At 59.5% G+C, this 19,757-nt stretch overlaps 1 protein-coding gene across 5 annotated transcripts; it reads left to right on the top strand.

The window, feature by feature from the left end:
• The first annotated feature begins 8,252 nt into the window (after positions 1-8,252).
• GLRA4 (glycine receptor alpha 4) lies at positions 8,253-18,740 on the top strand. 5 transcript variants are annotated; one of them, XR_001875526.1, is made up of 11 exons: positions 8,253-8,483; positions 10,807-10,940; positions 11,307-11,374; positions 12,085-12,308; positions 12,403-12,485; positions 12,656-12,796; positions 12,880-13,094; positions 13,385-13,534; positions 14,360-14,464; positions 16,935-17,481; positions 17,518-18,740. XR_001875526.1 is itself a non-coding variant. In XM_017819176.1 (10 exons), exons 1-10 carry the CDS (start codon positions 8,401-8,403, stop codon positions 17,226-17,228), a joined length of 1,497 nt encoding a protein of 498 aa, XP_017674665.1. In that variant the 5' UTR covers positions 8,253-8,400; the 3' UTR covers positions 17,229-18,740. The 5 variants fall into 5 exon arrangements, 4 of the variants coding, with proteins under 4 accessions (XP_017674665.1, XP_017674667.1, XP_017674666.1 ...); XM_017819176.1 differs by having other exon boundaries at positions 16,935-18,740; XM_017819178.1 differs by lacking the exons at positions 16,935-17,481; positions 17,518-18,740 and adding an exon at positions 15,370-15,481.
• Positions 18,741-19,757: the final 1,017 nt, after the last annotated feature.

Here is a 19,757-nt window from a genome sequence, read left to right as displayed (position 1 = left end):
CTGCCCGGGCCTGGCTGTACTCACTGTCCTATTTGTATTCCTAGGTTGCTGCAAGGCTGCAAAATGTGCTAATAAAAATTAAATTAAAAAAAAAAAGAGGCTGGTAGAGGCTGTCAGAGGACAGGGGAGGCATGCTGAAGGACAGACAGACAGGCCAGTGTTGCAGGATAACAGAAGAAGGGCAGGGGCTGTTCAGGAGAGGAGCAGCTAAAACCCTTGTGAGGCTCAGCCAAGGGCTGGGCAAAGGGTACCAGTCTTGAGTGTGGGGTTTGACAGCAGTGAGACCCTGCACCCTGAGGCCTCCAGGGATGCTCCAGGGCTCTCAGGACCCCCAGCAATCAGGATTGGAGGCAGTGCAACACCCTGCTGGATAACCTGGAGGCAGAGCCCTCTTCTCTGGCACCAGCACTCACCTCCTGTCTGCATCTGTTGCTGGAGTTTACCTGGCACCACAGAGGGAGGTGCTGGCCAGCTGGGATGACACCCGAGATGTGTTCACCTCTAACCCAGTCATCCTTTAGAGGTGATGAGCAGATATCTGTGCTCTGTTTTGGTGTGCCTGGATGATGATGCAGGAGCCTGGTTTTTTAAATGTACCAAGTTTTTAAATTTGGAAGATCTCCTCGTGCAGCCCACACACCCTGTCCAGGCTCGCTGGGTGGCAGGGGGGCCACCAGCTCTCCAGCTGTGCTTGGGGCAGGTTGTCAGGCATCCCAGAGGTGACAGATGCAGGAGCCCTGCAGCCACCCTGCTGCCTCCACATCTCCCACAGGCTGTGCTGCCCAGGTGGGCGCAGGGGTGCAGTCTGTGCCTGTGCCAGGGAGAAATCAGGGGCTCAGGCAGCTGCTGGCAGCAGAACCCAGGGCCCAGCTGATGTGAGAGGCAGCCCGGGCACTGGAAGGCTTGCTGCCTGCTTGCTGCTCCTTTTACCCACCAAACATCCCCATTCTTTACTGCAGAAATTAGGGATAATACAATGGTCCAAATGACTTTCTTATTATGGTTTCTAATTTCCCCCCAAAATTCCCAGCAAGCTTCCAAGTGCAGCGAGCCCCTCAGACTAATTACAGGTTTGTGGAGAAGGTGATTTCCCCTGGCTGCTTTTCCAGCAGATTTGCCTTTCACATCCACTGCTTTTCTCCTTGATTTTCTGGAGGGTAAACAGATGCCTCACTCTGATGTTCTCAGAGCTGTTCATTACCCTCTCACTCTGCCATTCACAGGGTCATATTCTTGAACTGTTCTCATTTACTTTTCAGAAAAATCCTGGAAGGGAAACACAAATGTCATTCTACCTCCTTGGAGTGGGTGGTATATGAGAACAGCAAATACAGCCCAGGATCACTGTTTCTATGTGCCCCTGTGAAGCTGGAGTGGGCTCTGTAAAGGAAGGGTGGAGGCAGTGCCGGGGATCAAACCGGGCTCCTCATGGCACCATCCTCTGCAGCCACATGACCAACACCAAGGGAGTGGCATCCAGCATGCTGTCCCCTCCCAGGCATGGCTTCACTGGCACGGTGACATCTACCAGCTCCATGGGATGAAGGTGCCTTCATGTCAGCTCCACAGACTGACTCCCACAGCCAAGACTCCCCCTGGAACTGCAGCTGGCTGACCTGCTGCTGTTTGCCTCTGTGCAGCAGTGGAAGGATTTGCCATCTAATTAAATCCTCCATCTCCACCACAGTGGCCATACTGGGGTTGGAGGGGGAAAGCAGCAGTGGCACAGAGCAGGGAGCACAGAGCAGGGGGTCTGGTTTCTTTTTCCTTCTCCCCTGTGCTTCCTACCAGATGCTGCAGATGTGTAATGCTTTCTTTTCTAAACTTATCCCTCCTGGGGGTCTTCAGCTGAAGGAAAAAAAAAAAGAAATCCCACCCTGAGGCAGACAGCCTGTAGATAAAACCCCACAATCTGCTCCCAGTGATCTCCTTCTGCCTTCCTGCTTGGAGGCTGCTGGGGCTGAGGGCAGGAGAGCTGTGGGAGCCAGAGCAGGGAATGGAGCTCATCAAACCCCAGCACTTCTGCCGCAGGGAGAGATGAACATCACCATGGCAACTGTGACCAAGGATGCACAGAGCTGGGTACCCCAAAGGGGGAGGAGACTTGGGGACCACACTGACACTGTCCCTGCTTCCCCACTTGCCACTCCTTAGCCCGGCACTGCCTGAGGCATCGATTCAGCCCAGCAGCTCCTCTCCTGCCCATGCTCAGGAAGGGCAAAGAGCTGCAGGGGTGAGGGGACTAGGGCAGGCAGAGGTTAGGGGTGGGGTCTTGCACTGTCAAAATTCAGTATTTTTTCTGGAGTCACTGGAAATGCTGGAGGCAACCAGAGCAGGGGTCGGGTCGGCGTCTTGGGGAAGCGAGGTGCCCACTGAGGGTTTTGGAATTTGTGCCAAGCTTTGCTGCTGTCCCAAAGAGTCTTGCTTGACACTTATCTAAATTAAATCTCCCTGTTCATCCTGCCTGCCTGCCAAGGTCACAGGATCAGTCAGTACCATTGCTCCAGCCTTCCCTCCGTCTGCAGTTCCCTCCGTGCTTGTTGCTCTATCTGCAAATATGATCCACATAGTCTGCCCAAAGCAGAGAACCATCAGTGCCTGGAAATACAAGATCTGCAGCCCATGGGCAGGAACAGGTAAGTTAGGACCATCCAGGCCATGTCTTCAGGCCAAGATGGCAGTCCCCTGCTCAGACATGATGGGAAGGATGTACACAAAATATTTCCTTGAGAACTTGCTATAAAATATCAGAAATACGTTAGACACATGAGGATAAGCACCTACTGATGACTGGGTGGTTTTGAAGAACAAGCTCTTTTCTTAGGTAGCTTTCAGGAGAGTGACACCTGAAACACGTCCCAGGCTGCAGAGAGGGCACCCAAGAGCTCCAGGATGCTGGGCTCAGGCAGCCTTTGTGCAGGAGCTGATCAACTCAACAGAGCACAGCAGAGCTCCCCAGGGCAGCACACGGCCACCAGCTGCTGCTGCAGCGTGTCCTTGTCCCTCTCAGCTGCCCTCCAACTCCCTCCTGGCACAGCATCTGGCCCTGATGGCATCTGCACTCTGCCTCTGTCACAGCAGTCCCCATGGGCACAAAATACCCCTTGGCTGCACGATGGCACAGGGGACTGAATCTTTATGGACCACCCTGAAAGTCCTGTTGCGGATGCAGACAGGGACCCAGGGACAGATCCTGCATTCCTCATCGCCCAGCTCTGAGTGGTTTCCTTGCAGCAGAGTGGAGCAGGAGCTGTCCCCCCGTGTCCAGGAGGGCTGTGAACCTGGATGAGGCTGGCACAGCTGGATCCTGTCATGCTGGGATTGCCTCCAAGCCTAGGAGAGCCTTGCCAACCCAGTCCCCTCCAGCCACCCCCTCACGTGTCCCAAATCCAGCTCTCCAGCAGCTCGGGTACACAGGGACAGGTAAAGGCCTTCTCAGCCCAACAGCGTGCCCCCACAGCTGGAAGGAGGGTCTGGGGGCACATTTCCTTAGCACATCCAGCAGCCCCACAGCCACAGAGATGGGCTGAGCTCCTCAGGCCTCTCTGCACCTCGTTAGGAAAATGAGCCCTGCTGCAACATCCCATCCCCAGGCTGGTCCCCAGATGGGCCAGGCTCACCCCAAGAAGCACCCAGATGAGCCAGAGTGACTCTCTGGGATCAGCAAGGGACCCAGTGCTGGATTGAAATACAGCTCAGAGAGGTCACTGAGGGTGCTTTGGCCCCGCTCAGTATTTTGGGGACGGCTGGTTGAGCGGTTGCATCTGGCACAGCCCTGGAGAGAGGTGCCAGGTCATGTCAGAGTGAGAGGAGAGAAGAGGTGACCTCTGTGCCTGGCTGCTCAGGGATCAGGAGGGCCAGCCCACGGCCACTGGCAGGGCCACTCCAGCCCTTGGCCAGCTGCCCTTGGCCAGTGGCACAGCACAGCACATCCCTTCACAGCCGCTGCACGCAGAGCCCACCCCGTGCTGCACCAACATCGGGGTATTTTTAGCCTGGAAAAGTGCCACAAAATCATAGAGCAACATTAGCTGGAGTTGGGACCGATGTCTCCGTTCACCTTGCAATCCCCTCTGGGTCACCCTGCCCAGCTTGGGTCCTCCTGGCACTGCTGCAGAAGCACTGAGCACCCACTGGGCTCCCCAATGCCACCTGTCCCCTCCTCCCACGCCATGGTGGCACCTTCCCCCAAGATCTGCCCCAAATTCCCCCAGCAACCCATGAAATTCCAGAGCCACTGAAGGGTACATCCTGCCCTGTCCCTCTGGTGGCTACACCCAACCCAGTGCCCATTTCCCCTGCTGAGATGTGGGGGGGGTTTGGGCTCTCTGCCCATGCTCTGCTGCCAGTGGGGCCTCAGTCCCCCCACCAAAGCACCACCACAGTTATTCATCCCTTAGTCACGCATTTATTGCTATGAGATGATTTCTGCTCCTGCTGGGAAAGGAAAGCACCCACAGTCTATTATACAGCTTCTCCAGGGAAAGATGGGGACCAGCATGACACTGGAAAACCAGAGGAAAGTGATATTGCACGAGAGCACAGCACCCACACTGCGCTCACACCACAGGGAGCCGCGGGCTGAGGGCAATGCACAGCCACCCATGAGAGTGTGTTCTGTCCAGCATTCATTTCACACCCCATTAAACACCTCAAGATGTTTGCTTTGGGGGACTCCGTCACCATGTCCACCCCAGGGCTGAGGGCCTGTCCTGAATGCAGGCATGTGGGGTTTTCCTATTTGTTTTGCTGTTTCCCTTTAGAAACAGTTATGAGACTGTGTCTGCTTTCCCTTCCTTTCACTGGTCAGGGGATTAAAAAAGGAAAGGACAGATGACATAGCCCTAAACTGAAGGCACAGAGGCCTTGAATCTTTCACAAGGAGCGCTTTGGTCCCCAGGGCTCATTAAGCATTTAAGCAATTGGTCCAGAGAAGAAGCACACAGCAGCACTTGCACGCTGGCTGGCTGGCAGAGCCCTCTGCACTCAGCAGCTCTGTTTCACACCTTGGTTTCTGCAAAAGAAAATCCCAGTCCTGGGGCAAAAGAGACAGGAGGATGTCCAAAGGTGACTGGGTTGGCTGGGAGCCTTGGGAGAGGGGAAGGAAAGCAGGAGAAAATTAGGAGACAGGATGGAGGTGCCTGCTGTGTGGTGCTCTCCAATTACAATAAGTAGAATCTCCCAGAGCATCTGCCTCTGCGCCTGATGAATTGCAGAGTTGTTGTGTTGTCCTGTCCTGTCCTGTCCTGTCCTATCCTGTGCCAGCCCTTCACTGGGTCTGGGGCTGAAAGCTGCAGAACAAGTGATGCCCCCAAAATGGGAGCTGCCTCCAAGCTGCTATCAAACTCTCCCCAGAGCCCCCTGCCCTCCAAGCCCGCTGGAGGGGAGCTGGAACAGGTCACTTAAAACCCACCACAAACCTGTGCCCACCTGAACCTTCTGTCCCTCCTGATGCATCAGCTTTTCCTGGCTCCAGAGCAAAGGCAAATCCCTGTGCTCACTCCAAAGGACAGGCCAAGGAGCAGCGTGGGCAGCAGTGTCCTGGCCCCTGGTGTGATGCTGCTGCTGGGGGAGCCCAGGAAGGAGCAAAGTGTGCTCCTTTGCCCTCTGTCCTCTCTCTCACTTACCCCTCAACACAAGTGGCACAAAATAGATCTTATAGGTAGCTGTTCATCCCAAAATTGAGCTTAAGCACCTCAACCTTTTCACTGGAAAAAACCTCAAACCTCAGAGGAGTTGAATCACTCAACCCTTTGTCTGCAAATGCACTACAGGGTTTAATTTATCAGGCAGGATTAAATATATAGATGTGGCAGTGCAGGTCTGAGCAGCAGAGAGGGGTTGGGACACAGGCAGTGTGGATTGGCACAGCCCTTCTCCAGGCTCTGGAGCAAGGCAGATTTGAGGCAGGTAAGTATCTGGCCCCAGGGAAACAGTTTGATGTGGGCAGTGGAGAGAATGGGGAAAAAAGGTATCACGCTTGTCTCCCTGTCTCAGCAACCCCAGTCTCTGTTGCCTGCATCTGCCCCATTAGCAGAGCCTGGCACTGTGACAGGGACAGCACCGGGGCAGGGACACAGGGAAGTCCAGGTCTGGGGTCTGCACCAGGCTGGCAGCTGCTGCCCACACCCTGAGTCAGGGCATGGTCCTTGTCCCATGTCCCTTGCCTGGTCTTGCTGCCTCTGGGGAAGAACAGCCACAGGACAACCTGGTGGTGGATGCGTGTCTCCAGGAGCCCAGCACTGGCAGCTGCCTGCTGCAGGCATCTCTGCTGCTTACAGAAGACTCACCTCATGCTCTGATTTGAGGAACATGGGAAGAAACCTATTCTTGTCACTCCCAAAAATCCCCTGTCCAGGATGAGGCGCAGTGCCTGGGATCCCCTGGGCACAGCTGGGCTCTGCTTTTGCAGCTCCTGCTCCATCCCCCCAACCCAGCCAGCAACAAATCAGCACTGCCTTCGCCCGCCTGATGGGATCCTCGCTGCCTTCATTTTCTTAAAGCTTATTTTCAGCACTGCTTCACTCCTCTCAGTGCAAGCTGCCTGCAAAGCTGCAAGGTGGGCAGGAGGGCTATGGCTGCACCTTTTCCCACAGTCCTATGCATCAGGGAACCACACTGGCTTCACCAGCTTCTCCAAGGGTGTTGTTGTCTCTGCCCCAGGGCTCTGCTGACTGCAGTATGCGTGGCTTGTGGCTGGTTATCTTGAGAGCCCATGCTCATGCTCACCTGCCCCACTGGCTCCACAGCCACTCTGAGCACTCCCAGGCCCCTTGGCTGATGCAGGCACACCGTGCCAGTGCCTCAGTTTCCCCAGAGAGCAGAGAGAATGCACTGACTCCCCTCCTCCCGACAGTGTCAGGTCCATTTAGCTCGGGCAGTCTGTGGGAGAGGAGCTGTCACAGAGTGCGTGCTTGCTCTGCGCCCCGGGGCTCCAGATTGTTCCTTGCGCCTCCCAGCACCGTGGTCCCGTAAACATTAATATCAACAGTAATCAGAGGAGACTTCTCCCAGCTCCTGGTGCTGGGAGAGCCAGGGAGTGGAGATGAGGGCTCCTGCACGCTGCCTTGCAGCCAAATGCCTGCTGCCCACAAGGCACCCCAAGCTCAGCCTCGCACAGCCAACCCTCACTCCTGTTGCCTCCCTACAGCAAATCCATCGGGGAGCTCTCAAAATCCTGTGCAGCTCCTCACTTGCCATGGGGAGAGCAGGCACAGGGGCACAATGCTCTCCTCCTCCTCCACTGAGATCCTCCTCTGTGGACCCCTGCAGCAGCAGTTGTACAGCAGCTCCGAGCCATTATCAAGCTGCAATTAATATAAATAAACAAGATGAGCCAGCCACAGTAGAGTGAACAGAAACCTGACTGACATATCCTCCGGGAATCATTCATTCTGCACTTTTATCTTTTTTTTCCTTGCAAATTAATCACAGATTGCCTAGGACCAAAGGCTTGGTTGGGTGACCCCAGGGGACAGGGCAAAGGCAGCCGAGCAGCCCGAGTCCCAGCCCTGCCTCTGCCGCCCGGGTTAACAAGCAGCTCCCCTCTCTCTGCCTCGGTTTTCCTCTCCCTGGCAGCCGCTGCAGCTCCCGCACCACGCCGACATGATTGTCCATCTTATGTTCTGCCTCTGCCGAGGGACACGACTGTACATGTGCTGAGCCCTTGGGAAAAGCAAGCGCGGGGTCCCAGCGGGAGGGCTGAGCCCCCCGGGCTCTGGGGCCCCTGCCTGCCCACGGGCCGGCCCTGAGCTGCGGCTCCGAGGCCAGGTGAAAGGATTTAGGAGCCCGGCTTTTCCCAGCCGCTCCCTTCCATCCGACGGGCAGTACCTCTGGGACATCCCTCAGCCCCTGCACAGCCCTCGATCCCAGCACATCCCTCAGCGCGGCACGTCCGCCGATCCCAGTGCGCTTCTCGTCCTCGGAGCGTCCCTCGCACAGCCATTAGCCCTGCCACATCCCCAAACCCCACCGCATCCCTCGACCCCAGCACACCCGCACATCCCCCAGCCCCGACACCGGTGCGCCCCTTCCCAAATCCCAAAGGGATCCCTCCCGCCCCGCCCGAGGAGCCCCCACGGAGTTCCCGGAGAGCCTGGGCAGGGCGGCCGCGGCCCCGAGGGGACGGGGAGGAGGCGGGCACGGGGCCGGGAGCCCCCCACCGCCGCTCCCGCCTCCTCCCGCCGCGGCGGGCGAGGCTCCGCCCGGCTCCCGGGGCCCGCAGCCGCCCGGCGCCCACCCCGCGGCGGGCGCCCGGACTATGAGGAGCGGGACCGGGCGGGGGGCGGCGGCAGCGGCGGCGGCGGCCCCGGTGCGGCGGGAGCGGGAGCGGGGACGGCTCCGCCGCCGGCCGGGTCATGCCCGTGCGCCCGGGGCGGCGGGGCTGCGGGCTGCGGCGGGATGGGCGCGCTCCGGGCCGGTGCCCTCGCCTTCCTCCTCCTCCTCCTTCTCGGCTGCCTCCTGCCCCGGCGCGGCCCGCTCAGGTGAGCGCACGGCGCGGGTGCTCGGGTGCTGGCGGGGCTGCGGGGACCGGGGCTCTCCGTGCCGCTCCCTCGGCACCCCCAACCCCCGGGAGCCACGATTCCCCTCCGGGACCTGGGTATCATCCCCTCCCAGTTAGATAGATCTCTCCTGCGGGACCTGGGCATCCCCTCCCTGACCCGGAGGAGCCTCGGGACCCGTACCTCGACCCCCGATCCAGACCTCCCTCCAGAGCATGATCCCCCCAGCCAGAACGCTCTCAGCCCCTATCTGGACCTCCCCACAGGCCACTGGAGCTCCCCCAAATCTGACCTCGCCCCCCTATTCCCCAGGACTCTGACCCAGCATCCCGAAGAATCCAACAGACCTTTCCCCTCAAGGCCCCCTACACACACAGCCAGGCTCTCTGCCTCTCCCCAGCAGCCCCTGCCCCAGTGCTGGGTCCCTGTATGTCCCCCTGGCCTCGGCCAGCTGGGGAATCTTGTCCCAGTGGGAGAAAGGGTGAGCTGAGCCAGGTGATAGTCCAGCAGCTCCTTCTCCGGTGCTGCAAAGCCCCTGCTATGTCCAGACCCTCTCCTGGCTCATGGTGTATGGGGGGAGGAGAGCTCAGGACAGTCCCTGACCCAGCCCCTGGTCACTTGCCCCAGTGGTTGGCTGCCCCACGTCCCATGGGTGCAGGAACAACCATTGGCCCACTTGGGTGGAAAATCTAAAGCCCCTATGTGCCTTTTTCCATCTCTGTCCACCTTGGGCACTGTCTGGGATGGAGTGGGATGCAGGGGAGAGTGGGCCAGGCAGGGAGGGTTTTGGGGGGCTGCAGGCTCCTGGACTGAGCCTGCTCCCTGCCCCCACTGTCCCTCCCACCACCCGGCCAGTGGCTGGAGCAGCACGGCAGGGGAGGGAACCGCAACATTTGTGGCAGGGAGGGGGGAAATGGTATTGCTTCACATGCAGAAACTGCTTGCCTCTGCGGGGGAGGGGGGGGGCATTTTTAGGCAGACCATTTTAGCAGTTTCCAGCCCTACCACCCACTCGCTCCCCAGAGGTGCTGAGCTCCCTGCAGCACCCAGATCCTGTGGCAGAGGCCCCAAGGGCAGGCAGTGCCAGTGGTTTACAGCAATGTGGCAGGGAGGGGCCTGACTTAAATCCTTTCTACCCTGGCCTCTTGGAGTCCTCCTCCCCAAGGCACCACACCTTGCTATTGCAGCTCCTGGATGGGGAATTTCTCCAACCGTTTTGCTCTTGGTCAGGACACGTCTCAGGTACTCTCTGCTGCTCTTCAATTAAGGAGATGTCCAGCCCTGCTGGAAAAGATGCACATAAGCCCCTCTAGGATGAATCTCACTCCCTTGAGAAAGAGTAGGAATGAGCAGGTAGGAAGAAGAACCCCAGGGTTCCCAGCTCCCAACATCGTCCTCTTCTTGTGGTAATGGTGTTGTAGCTTCAACCAGAAGAGAGACTCACCTGGGCATGGACCTGGTGGAGTTACAAGGCAGCATGCAGCAGCACCAGCAACATGCTCAAAGCTAATTCTGTGTCCAGAGATCCCTGGCTAATTCCTCTCCATCACAGCCACATGCCTGGCAATGTGGTGAGCGAACATCTCTAGCATTGTTCCTTGAAATTATCATTACAGACTGACGGAAGGAGAGAAGCTGGCAGGCTAAGATGTATTCACAAAAATATCCCCTCTGAAGTCAGCTTAAATAAATCTCCATCATCGTTGGGAGCGCTGCGTGGGAGAGCTCATGTCAGCACGGCTGGTGAGGAGGTGGGCTTTGCTGCTCCTCTCCTGCCGCGTCGCCTTGGCCCCTGACGAGGTGTCACAACTTCAGCTGTGCTCCAGACACCTCCTCGCTCACACCAGGCCAGCCCTCAGCTCAGGCAGGGCTGTTGTGTCCCCCGAGTCCCCAGGCCATGACTCTGTGCAAGGCAGGGTACGACTGTTTGCTCAGCAGCTCCAGCTGGAGATGGTGATGGAGCCTGGGAAGGAGCCTCCCTGCTTTCCCTCTCCAGCACCAGCACAGAGCACAAGGAATAGCCTGCTGTGCCCTGTCCCCACTGCAGCCCTGGAGCCGGGAGGCACCCGGCCCCAACACCATGCCAAGGGATATATGACACTCAGACTGTGGCAGGTGAGGGGAAAAGCCACCGGGATCAGAGCAGAAGGAAGGGACCCCAGGATCAGCATGTGGACTTGGCAATGGAGCGGATGCGGTGCAGGCACAGCTGCTTGCTCTGGCAGCTGGAAGTCCCCAACTGCCAAGGTGTACCTGCAGACCCCTGGTGCTGGCAGGCAGATAACCCACCTCCTCTGCCCCACAGGCTGGTCTCAGGGCGGGAGGAGATTAAAGCTGCTTCCCGAAGCTCACCCCAGCCCATGTCACCCTCTGATTTCCTGGACAAGCTTATGGGACGAACATCAGGGTACGATGCCCGAATTCGACCCAACTTCAAAGGTAAGAGAGGATGTGAGGGTCCCAAACCTGGCAGCAATCCATGCTCATGGCTGCCCAAACCCAGGGAATGGGCTCTGGGTGCAGGACCCTGACCCACATTCCTCTGTCTCAGCACCCTTCCCAAAGTCCCGGCTGCTCCTGCCGCTCTGTGTGTGGCCACTTTGTCTGACAGCACGGGTGGCTCAGTGCTTGCAGGGCATGCTGGGGTTCACCCCGAGACCCTCCGGGGGTGGCCCCAGCAGGCAGGGGGACGCTCGTGTGCCCTGATCCACACAGCACATGCAGGAGCTGTGTCCCTGCGTGTGCCTGCGCAGTGCCCGTGTCTCCGCAGACAGCGGCAAGAGGAGGCTTCACGCTGTTTTCCAGGTCCACCTGTCAACGTGACGTGCAACATCTTCATCAATAGCTTTGGCTCCGTCACCGAGACCACCATGGTGAGGGTTTTGCCAGGGTTTGCACGGGCTCCTCCCCCAGTGCCTCGGGGCTGGCTGTGGCTGTGCCCAGGAGCGTGTGGGTCCCAGCGCCAAAGCCCATGGCCATGCTTACAGTGATCCTTTGACAGGGGCCCTTCCCTAGCACCAAGGTGGGGACATGCAAAGCCATAGCAAATGGCTGTGAATTTTTCTGGGGTCAGTTAACCCAAGCTTGGCTGTGTGGGTCACACTCCCTGTTCCTGAGCTGGGAGAAAGACCCCCAGGAGGTCACAGTGAGGCAGCTGTAGGCAGCTTCCTGCCATCCCCAGCCTCCTTGGGTACACGAGGAACTCCTCTATGGAAGCCCTAGGGCTAAAAATTCACCTTTTGTGCTTCTGCAAAGCCTTAATACCATCAACCATCACATCAACAGGGCCACAGAGTCATATGTAGAGTGCTGCAAGCTGCAGTTACTGGTCTTCCTCCTTTTCCTCCTCCTTCTCCTCTCAGCTGCTGTGGCTTTGGCTTTTTTAATTTCTCCTGGCTGCCAACAGCATGGAAAGGCTCCAGAGCTGCCCCTGCCCCATGCACAATTAGTAGCAGGCAGGAGGCAACTGCAGGGCTGAGCCTCAGTGGGGGGAGCCCCTTCCACCTCCTTCTCCATCCCTTCTTCCTCCCCCTTCCTGGGCACCAGGGGGTGCTCCCAGCTGACGGGGTGCCCTCTGTCCCAGGACTACCGGGTGAACGTGTTCCTGCGGCAGCAGTGGAACGACCCCCGCCTGGCCTACCGCGAGTACCCCGACGACTCCCTCGACCTCGACCCCTCCATGCTCGACTCCATCTGGAAGCCAGACCTGTTCTTTGCCAACGAGAAAGGGGCCAATTTCCATGAGGTCACCACCGACAACAAGCTGCTGCGCATCTTCAAGAATGGCAATGTGCTCTACAGCATCAGGTAGAACCTTCTCCTCTGGTGCGGCAAGGCCTTCCATGGAGCAGCTTTTCCCTACTCACTGCCCCAACCCCCTCCTTTCCTCTGCCTCCTCCAGGCTGACACTGATCCTGTCCTGCCCCATGGACCTCAAGAACTTCCCCATGGACATCCAGACATGCACCATGCAGCTGGAGAGCTGTGAGTACCTAGGGGGGTTCAAGCTGTGCTTCTTCCCCCCGTCTCATCCCATCCCAAAAGCTGGCATCTGCCCTCCTGAGGGAGGTGACCAGGAAAGAACAGTTGTTCAGGGTGGGGTTGAATAGGGTGCATGTCCCTCCCCATCCCATGGCTCCCTACATCCCCTCCAGTTGGCTACACCATGAACGACCTCATCTTTGAGTGGCTGGAGGAACAGGAGGCTGTGCAGGTGGCAGAGGGCTTGACACTCCCACAGTTCATCCTCAGGGATGAGAAGGACCTGGGCTATTGCACCAAGTACTACAACACAGGTGAGCACCCCAGGATCCTGCTGCCACCCCCTCCTCCTGGCCCAGGAGTCCCTCTCACCCATCAGGGCTGTCTTTCCCCACAGGCAAGTTCACCTGCATTGAGGTGAAGTTCCACCTGGAGAGGCAGATGGGTTACTACCTGATCCAGATGTACATCCCCAGCCTGCTCATTGTCATCCTCTCCTGGGTCTCCTTCTGGATCAACATGGATGCGGCGCCAGCCCGAGTGGGCTTGGGCATCACCACGGTGCTCACCATGACCACACAGAGCGCCGGCTCCCGGGCCTCCCTGCCCAAGGTCAGTGCTGCCTCCGTGCTGGGCTCCCCTGCTGCAGCCTGCCCGGGCACCCGGGGTGCCACTGCCACCCCCAGTGCTCCAGGAGCAGGGAGAGCCTTTCAGAGGCTTGGCTGGGACACCACATGTGCTGAGGAGGAACACGGTGCTGCTTGGCTGGGCGAGCTCCGGCCCATGTGTCCAAGCTGAGAGGGCTCCTGTGGCTGTTGGCAGCAGGATGAAATGGGGGGGGGGGAGGGATGACTAGCTAGGCAGGGGCCAGTGGGTGCCTGAGCCCCCTCTCCCCCTGGCAGGTGTCCTACGTGAAGGCCATTGACATCTGGATGGCCGTGTGCCTGCTCTTCGTCTTTGCTGCCCTGTTGGAATACGCAGCCGTCAACTTTGTCTCCCGCCAGCACAAGGAGTTCATGCGCCTGCGCCGCCGCCAGCGCCGCCAGAGGATGGTGAGTCCCCCCACCACCACTCTCACTGACATCTGTCCATCCTCAGCCCCTGAGGGGACACCCCAGGGCTGCAGGGCCACTTTCCAGCAGCCCCCAGCGCAGGGCTCGGCGCTGGGCTGTGTTCATTGCCCATGGCTTGTGGCCGGCTCCTCTGGCACACCAGGGACCCCCTGCCTGCCTGAGCAGCATGGGGCACAGCACCCTTGGATGCCCCAGGCCTTGCTTAGGGTGCTGCCCTTCTCCTGCAGGGACGCCCTCGGGCTCTGCTTCCTCTCAAAAAGTAGAAAAACAAACAGTGAGGATGGGGGGAAAACAGCCCCTTACCTGCAGCCCCAAAGCTGGGCTCCTTGCTGTGCCTCAGTGGTGACAGGGGCTCACTGCTGTGTCAGGGTGCTGAGGCACCAAGGGGACCTGGTGGCACCAAGGGACAGACCTGGGCTGCAGATGTGGAGAGGCAGGGTCCCTCACTCATGGAAATGGTTCTCCCCTCTGTCAGCCCACCAACACAGGCATCAGGCCTGCTTGGGGTGGGCATGTGGCTGCCCCACTCTCATTTCCTTGCCATAAACACACTGCGAGGCACCAGATCTCCACAGAAAACATGAGTACATGTACACACCACACAGGCTGACAGTGCCCTATGCAACCAAATCCCGTGCTGAAGACAGATCCCGGTGCCAGGGCACTGCTGGAGGGGGGGTTTTTCCCCCACACAGACCCCCGTGTCCCCACTGTCCCCCAGAGCCGCTGCCGCGGGGCCGGGGTAGGGCCATGGGTCACCCGCTGTCCTGTTTCTGTTTGGTGCACACTGCTGGATGCCAAAAGGGCCTGAGCAGCGGGACGGCCAGCCTGGAGTCCCTGCGGCAGCTGAGCAGCCGGCACAGCAGCGAGCACACCTACGCGACGCTCTCGCAGCTCTCCAGCTCCCGGGTAAAGCACGACCCCCCTGGCAGCCCCTCCTGCAGCGCAGCTCACCCTCCCCTCCCCAAAACAAGCCCCCCAGGAGCTGGCCCCGGGGGGGCCACAAGGGCCCGTGGAAGAAGCAGACCAGTGATTTGCACAGAGTATGTGCCCGTAGGATGGAGCTGCCGCTCCCTGGGCTCAAAAGAGTTCTGAGAGAGGGATGGGAATGGAGCAGATCTCCCTTGTCGACACCCCCACTCTGTGCCTCAGTTTCTCCTTCTGTAAAACAGTCCCCTTTGCTGAGGACTAAGTGATGCTGAGGCAGACTGATGGCTGCTCCTGGGCTGCTGCCCAGCTTCCCAGGCCATGCCCACTCCTCTGACAGGGTGAGGGCTCTCTCTGCCTGCCCGGCTGCCTCGGTGCAGGCAGGTTTGAGGCAGTCGGGGCTGCCCGCAGTCACTCCAGCAGCTGCTCAGGGCACATGGGCACTTTGCAGCTTGAGGCGTAGGGAGGAGCGTGGGGCAGGACAGGCTCCCAGGATGGTGGGGAGGTGCAGAAGCTCCGGGGAGATCAGGCCTGGTTGTCCTTTCCTCCCCTCCACCTTCATCAACCTCTGGACGCCAGGAGAGGCTTCCTGGCTGTCCCCAGCACGGTCCTGTACTCTCTGCCTTTCACAGCCCCTGAGCACCGACCCCTGGAGATCAACACCTACCTAGCCAGGGAAGGGAGCGGGGGGGTTCTGTAGAACCCAGGGGCATCTGATGGCTTAGGACAGACCTCCCCGAGGTGGAGGTTGCAGAGCCACTCCGGGGTGCTGCTGACATGGCACTGGGTCCAGCCAGGAGCACCTCGGGGTGCTCCTCCGACAGAGACTGGAGCAGAGCCCCACTGCACGCAGCTCCTGTGCCTGACAAAGCAAATCTCTCCCACAGACCACCCAAATCCACGCCCAGGAGCTCCCCGCACCCAGCCTCGGCCCCCAGTAAGCACCCTGGGGCTGCCCCAGCCCAGAGGGACCCTCCAGCAGGGAGGACAAGTCTGCTGTCTCCTGGGGGAGTAGCTGCTGGCCCCCAGGGCACACGGGGCTCCCCCTGCCTGGGCAGCTGTGAGCACTCAGCCTGGGGCAGGGAAATAAAACTCTGCTGCAAATAAGAACTAATCTCAGCAATTTGAGCCGCTGCTGCTGCTCCTACTGAAAAATCTTGCTTAGCCTGTGGATTGCTGAGTTAAATAAGGATGGCAGGGGACAAACTCTCTGCATGAGAGCCCCCGTGCCAGCCGAGCGCCTGCACGGGCTGAGCTCAGCGAGCAGAGCTGCTCTCCGTGTCCTGGAGGGCAGTGCCGGTTGCAGATGGCGTTTGGGATCCAGCACTGAGGCTGCGGGTGGGCACGGCACAGGGAGAGGCACTGGCCCTGGGAGAAGGGACCCTCCACGGCCAGATGCAGCACCGGCAGGGCAAAGGGGAGACGAGCCATGGAGACCAAATGAGTCCAAATGAACCCAGGGACTCAGTAAAACATCAGATGTGCAGCCTGTGCTTGCACATGCCTGTCCCTCACCAAATCTTTGCACACACAACCCTCTCCAAGGATAACAGAGCAGGACAAGGCACGTGGCTAACAGTGCACAGCTGTTGGTGGGGAGGAGTGCAGGCACTGCTGTGAGGGACTGTGAGGCAAGCAAGGCTGTGCCCTGAACAGTGGCAGTGGGCTGTGAATGGAGATTTTCACGGCATTTTTGCAGCCTTGATCATGGGGATTCAGCTCTGCGGGCACATTGCCCTCTCTGCAGCCCCCTGCCAGCATGGCAGGAGACAGGCTGAGCAAGGGCAGAGAGCTCAGCAAGGAGACAAGCTCTCTCTCAGCCTCCCTCCTCTGCTGCACCAGTCAGCCCCCACCAAGCAGACATGGGGAGAAACGAGTGTCTGGGCCCTTGGAAAGACTGGGGGGCCCTGCAAGCCCTGGTGGTAGCCAGGCTCCTGCATCCCTGCCTGGCTCTGCCCCAGCAAGATGCCTGCCCCCTCCTGTTCACCACCACAGGCACACTTCCACCCCGCAGCAAACACAGCTGCCACAGCAGTGCCTGCACCCTTGAGACCCCTGCACCCCAGTGCACCCTGCACCCCCATGTGCCCATCCTCCCCCTCCCACCAGTTCACCCCCATGCCCAAGAGCTGGGCTTCTCAAGCCCCCGAGCTGGAGCTGGGAGGAGGCTGGGGGGATCTGTGTCAGGCTGGCAGGGCCAGGGTTGCCTTTGGATGCACCCCTAAAACGTGCTGGCTGGGAAGGCCATGGGTCAGCACTCACCCCCATCCCTGTGCACACCACTGCTGGTCCCGTGCTCCCGCCTGCGTGGTTCAGGCTCTCTGAAAAAGCACCCAACCTCACTCATCACCCAGCACCACAGGGTGGGTAGGACACACAGACACAAGCAGCTGCTCACCCTGCAGTACCAGCACCCATGGGTGCCCTGGCTGACAGCCTTTCCCTTCGCCAGGAGGAAGAACTTGTCCGCGAGAGCCGCTTCTACCTGCGAGGCTACGGGCTGGGCCACTGCCTGCAGCCCAAGGACGGGGCTGGGGAGGGCCCCAGCATGTACAGCCCCGCTCCAGCCACTCCAGCCACGCTGCTGCGGGAGGGGGAGGCCCTCCACAGACGCTACATCGACCGGGCCAAGCGCATCGACACCATCTCCCGAGCTGTCTTCCCCTTCACCTTCCTGGTCTTCAATATCTTCTACTGGGTCGTTTACAAAGTGCTGCGCTCAGAGGACATCCACCTGGTGCCCTGAGGCCTGGAAAAGTACGACTGCCTGTCTGTCTGACCCTCTGCAGTGTGCCCGGGCAACACAAGCTCAGCCAGAACTGTATTTGCCTCTGTCCCAGAGCAGCAGCTCAGCTGGGCTGGGCCTCAGAGCCTGGACACGTGGCAGCCCATTCCCCACTGGATCCCAGGGCACCAAGCGGGGGGATCAACAACTGCAGGTCCCCACAGTCAGCTGGAGAGAGGGACCCTTCCTACTTCCTGCATGGTGTCACCCCCAGGTACCCAGGGATGCTGATCTGCTGGGGAAGCCCCAGGTACCCAGGGATGCTGTGCTGTCAGGGCACACAGGAACAAATACTACCCAGGAATGCAGTGCTGGATGGCACAGGGGAGCCCCTGGTACTCTGGCATGCTGCACAGACAGTGGCCAAAGAACATCACCTTCCAGAAAAATACTCTCCCCCTCCACACCTACCCAGTTAGGCTGTGGCTTCTCCAGGCTGCATCATGGAGCTGAGGACCATGAGCAGTGAGGGGGGAGGCTGCAGTTCTCTCTCCTCTAGTCTGGAGCTCGGTTGCAGGAAAGGCTGGACTGTATGGGGTGCTGGCTATGGCCCCATAGCCCCCAGCCCAGCAATGGACAGGGCCCCTCCAGCCCCCTTCCAGCTCCAACGCACAGCAAAGCAGTGGATCAGGGATGCTTCCCTCCCTGCACAGCTCACAGGGACCTGAATACCCTCCATGCTTAGCAGGAAATAAAAGCAGTAGGTGATATTTATGTAGGTCCTACAGAGAGAAACGTGTTGATGCTCTCCTTTCCCTCTGCCCACAGTCAGCCTGGGGGGGCTTGCAGCCCATCCCCTCCATGGCATGGGAGCCAGCGAAGGCTCAGAGTCTTCCAGGTAGGGCAGGATGGAAACAGGATTTTCCCCTTTCCCTGAAGGCTGTGGTGCCCCCATGGCCCAGCAGTGACCTACCTGTCATGGCAGAATGGACCCTGCAGGGCAGGGGGATGTGGGCAGGAGGCCAGCACTGCCTTCTGAAGCCAGATCCAGGAAGAAACCCCTGCTATGACCCCTGGCCTGGCTCCTCAGGCAGGAATCACCCTTTCCCTCACAGGACTGGCAGCATCGCCCTGCCCCACCCGACCCCCTGAACCCCATAGAGTCCTCAGCCACGTGCACCCATTTCACAGATTGGGCAAGCAGAGAACTGGCCCCAGGCCACGCCACGAGAGGACTGAGGGACCCACGAGGACAGGCTGGGTCAGCTCCATCCCATCACCACCTCTGTGCATGCCTCCCCCACCGTGGGGTTCCCTGTGGGGCCCCACCCCGAGTCCAGGCCGGACTCACTTGGGGAGGCCCTGTTTGGAGGCAGAGGAAGGGGTGTCCCTCGGCTCCCCAGCACCCAAGGCAGTGCCAAATGGGGAGGTACCAGAGTCTGAGCAGCACCCACAGGCACTGGGCAGCCACGCCAACCTCCAGCAGTGGTGGGTTTTTAAACAGCATCGATCTTCCTACGCAAATAAAGCTTTCTGGGGTTTTCAATGGTGTGCTGGTGATTTGTCTCTGCCAAGAACCCTGCAGCCAGCTCCTGCTCCCAACGGGGCCCCAGTGTGTTGGGGGAATAAGGGCAAAACCACCCTGTGGGGACAGGAGCCCTGACCTGCCATTAGTCACAGATGTCATTACCTCCACGGGTGATTTTTCTGACATCATGTTTATCTCCCCCATGGGAAACGCCAGCAGGGATGGGCAGGAGCCCCCCACAAGCTCCCAGCCCCAAGCCCTATCACTCTCCCTCCCCACCCAGCTCTGCGGGGTGCTCCCCACAGTCACCCCAACCCCTTTCCACCCCATCCAGGCTTGGCCAGGAGACAGGACCCGGGATGAGGCAGAGGTGGGGACAGGGGGGCTCTGGCTCTGCGGTGGAGCTCAGACACCCAAGCATGTGCAGCCTCCCAATGGATAAACCTCCCTACCCGCCCCCTCGGCCCCTCCGGGCTGCTCGCTGGGCAGGTGCCAGCCTTACAGAGCTGCCAGCTGTGCTGGGGGGCTTACGCCAGCCCTGCAGTGCCACCCGGGGCCAGGGCTTTTGTCCCCAGCTGGTGCATGGGCGGGCAGAGCCCACAGCTGAGGGCTGAGCGCCCAAGCAAACATCAATCTCCCTCTGTCCTCCCAGCCAAGTTTCACAGACCAGCTCTGTTGGTACCTCGCAGCCCCATCGCCCGCCCAGCCCCACCGAGGCCGTCAGAGGCAGGGAGGAGAGAAAGCAAACTGCACCCGCGCTGGTTGGGTCCGGGGGCTGTTCTTTAGAGGGGACAAACGAAACTTCCCCGGGGTCTTGATCTCGTCCCCACCCCAAACCTAGAGGGGACACAGCTAAGGGGAGAGCCATAAGATACTTCACAGCAGTACAGTGCACTCAGATCCTTCACTCCCTGCTCTCCTTCTCCTCTCTTGCTGGATGTCAGTGCCTGTTTGGAGATAAATTCTGCTGCTTTGTAAGCCCCAAGCCACCCAGCTCCTGAAAAGAGTGCATCCCAGAAAAA

The sequence above is a fragment of the Lepidothrix coronata genome, unplaced genomic scaffold (genome assembly GCF_001604755.1).
Source record: "Lepidothrix coronata isolate B3197 unplaced genomic scaffold, Lepidothrix_coronata-1.0 Scaffold73, whole genome shotgun sequence".
NCBI lineage: Eukaryota > Metazoa > Chordata > Aves > Passeriformes > Pipridae > Lepidothrix > Lepidothrix coronata.
This window is presented reverse-complemented; position numbering and strand designations above follow the sequence as displayed.

Excerpts from the sequence above, each read along its gene's own strand:
- GLRA4 (XM_017819176.1), top strand. The coding sequence starts at position 8,401 with ATGGGCGCGCTCCGGGCCGGTGCCCTCGCCTTCCTCCTCCTCCTCCTT. Across the intron at positions 10,941-11,306 it reads AATTCGACCCAACTTCAAAG|GTCCACCTGTCAACGTGACG; the intron begins GTAAGAGAGGAT and ends GCTGTTTTCCAG. Across the intron at positions 12,309-12,402 it reads AATGTGCTCTACAGCATCAG|GCTGACACTGATCCTGTCCT; the intron begins GTAGAACCTTCT and ends TGCCTCCTCCAG.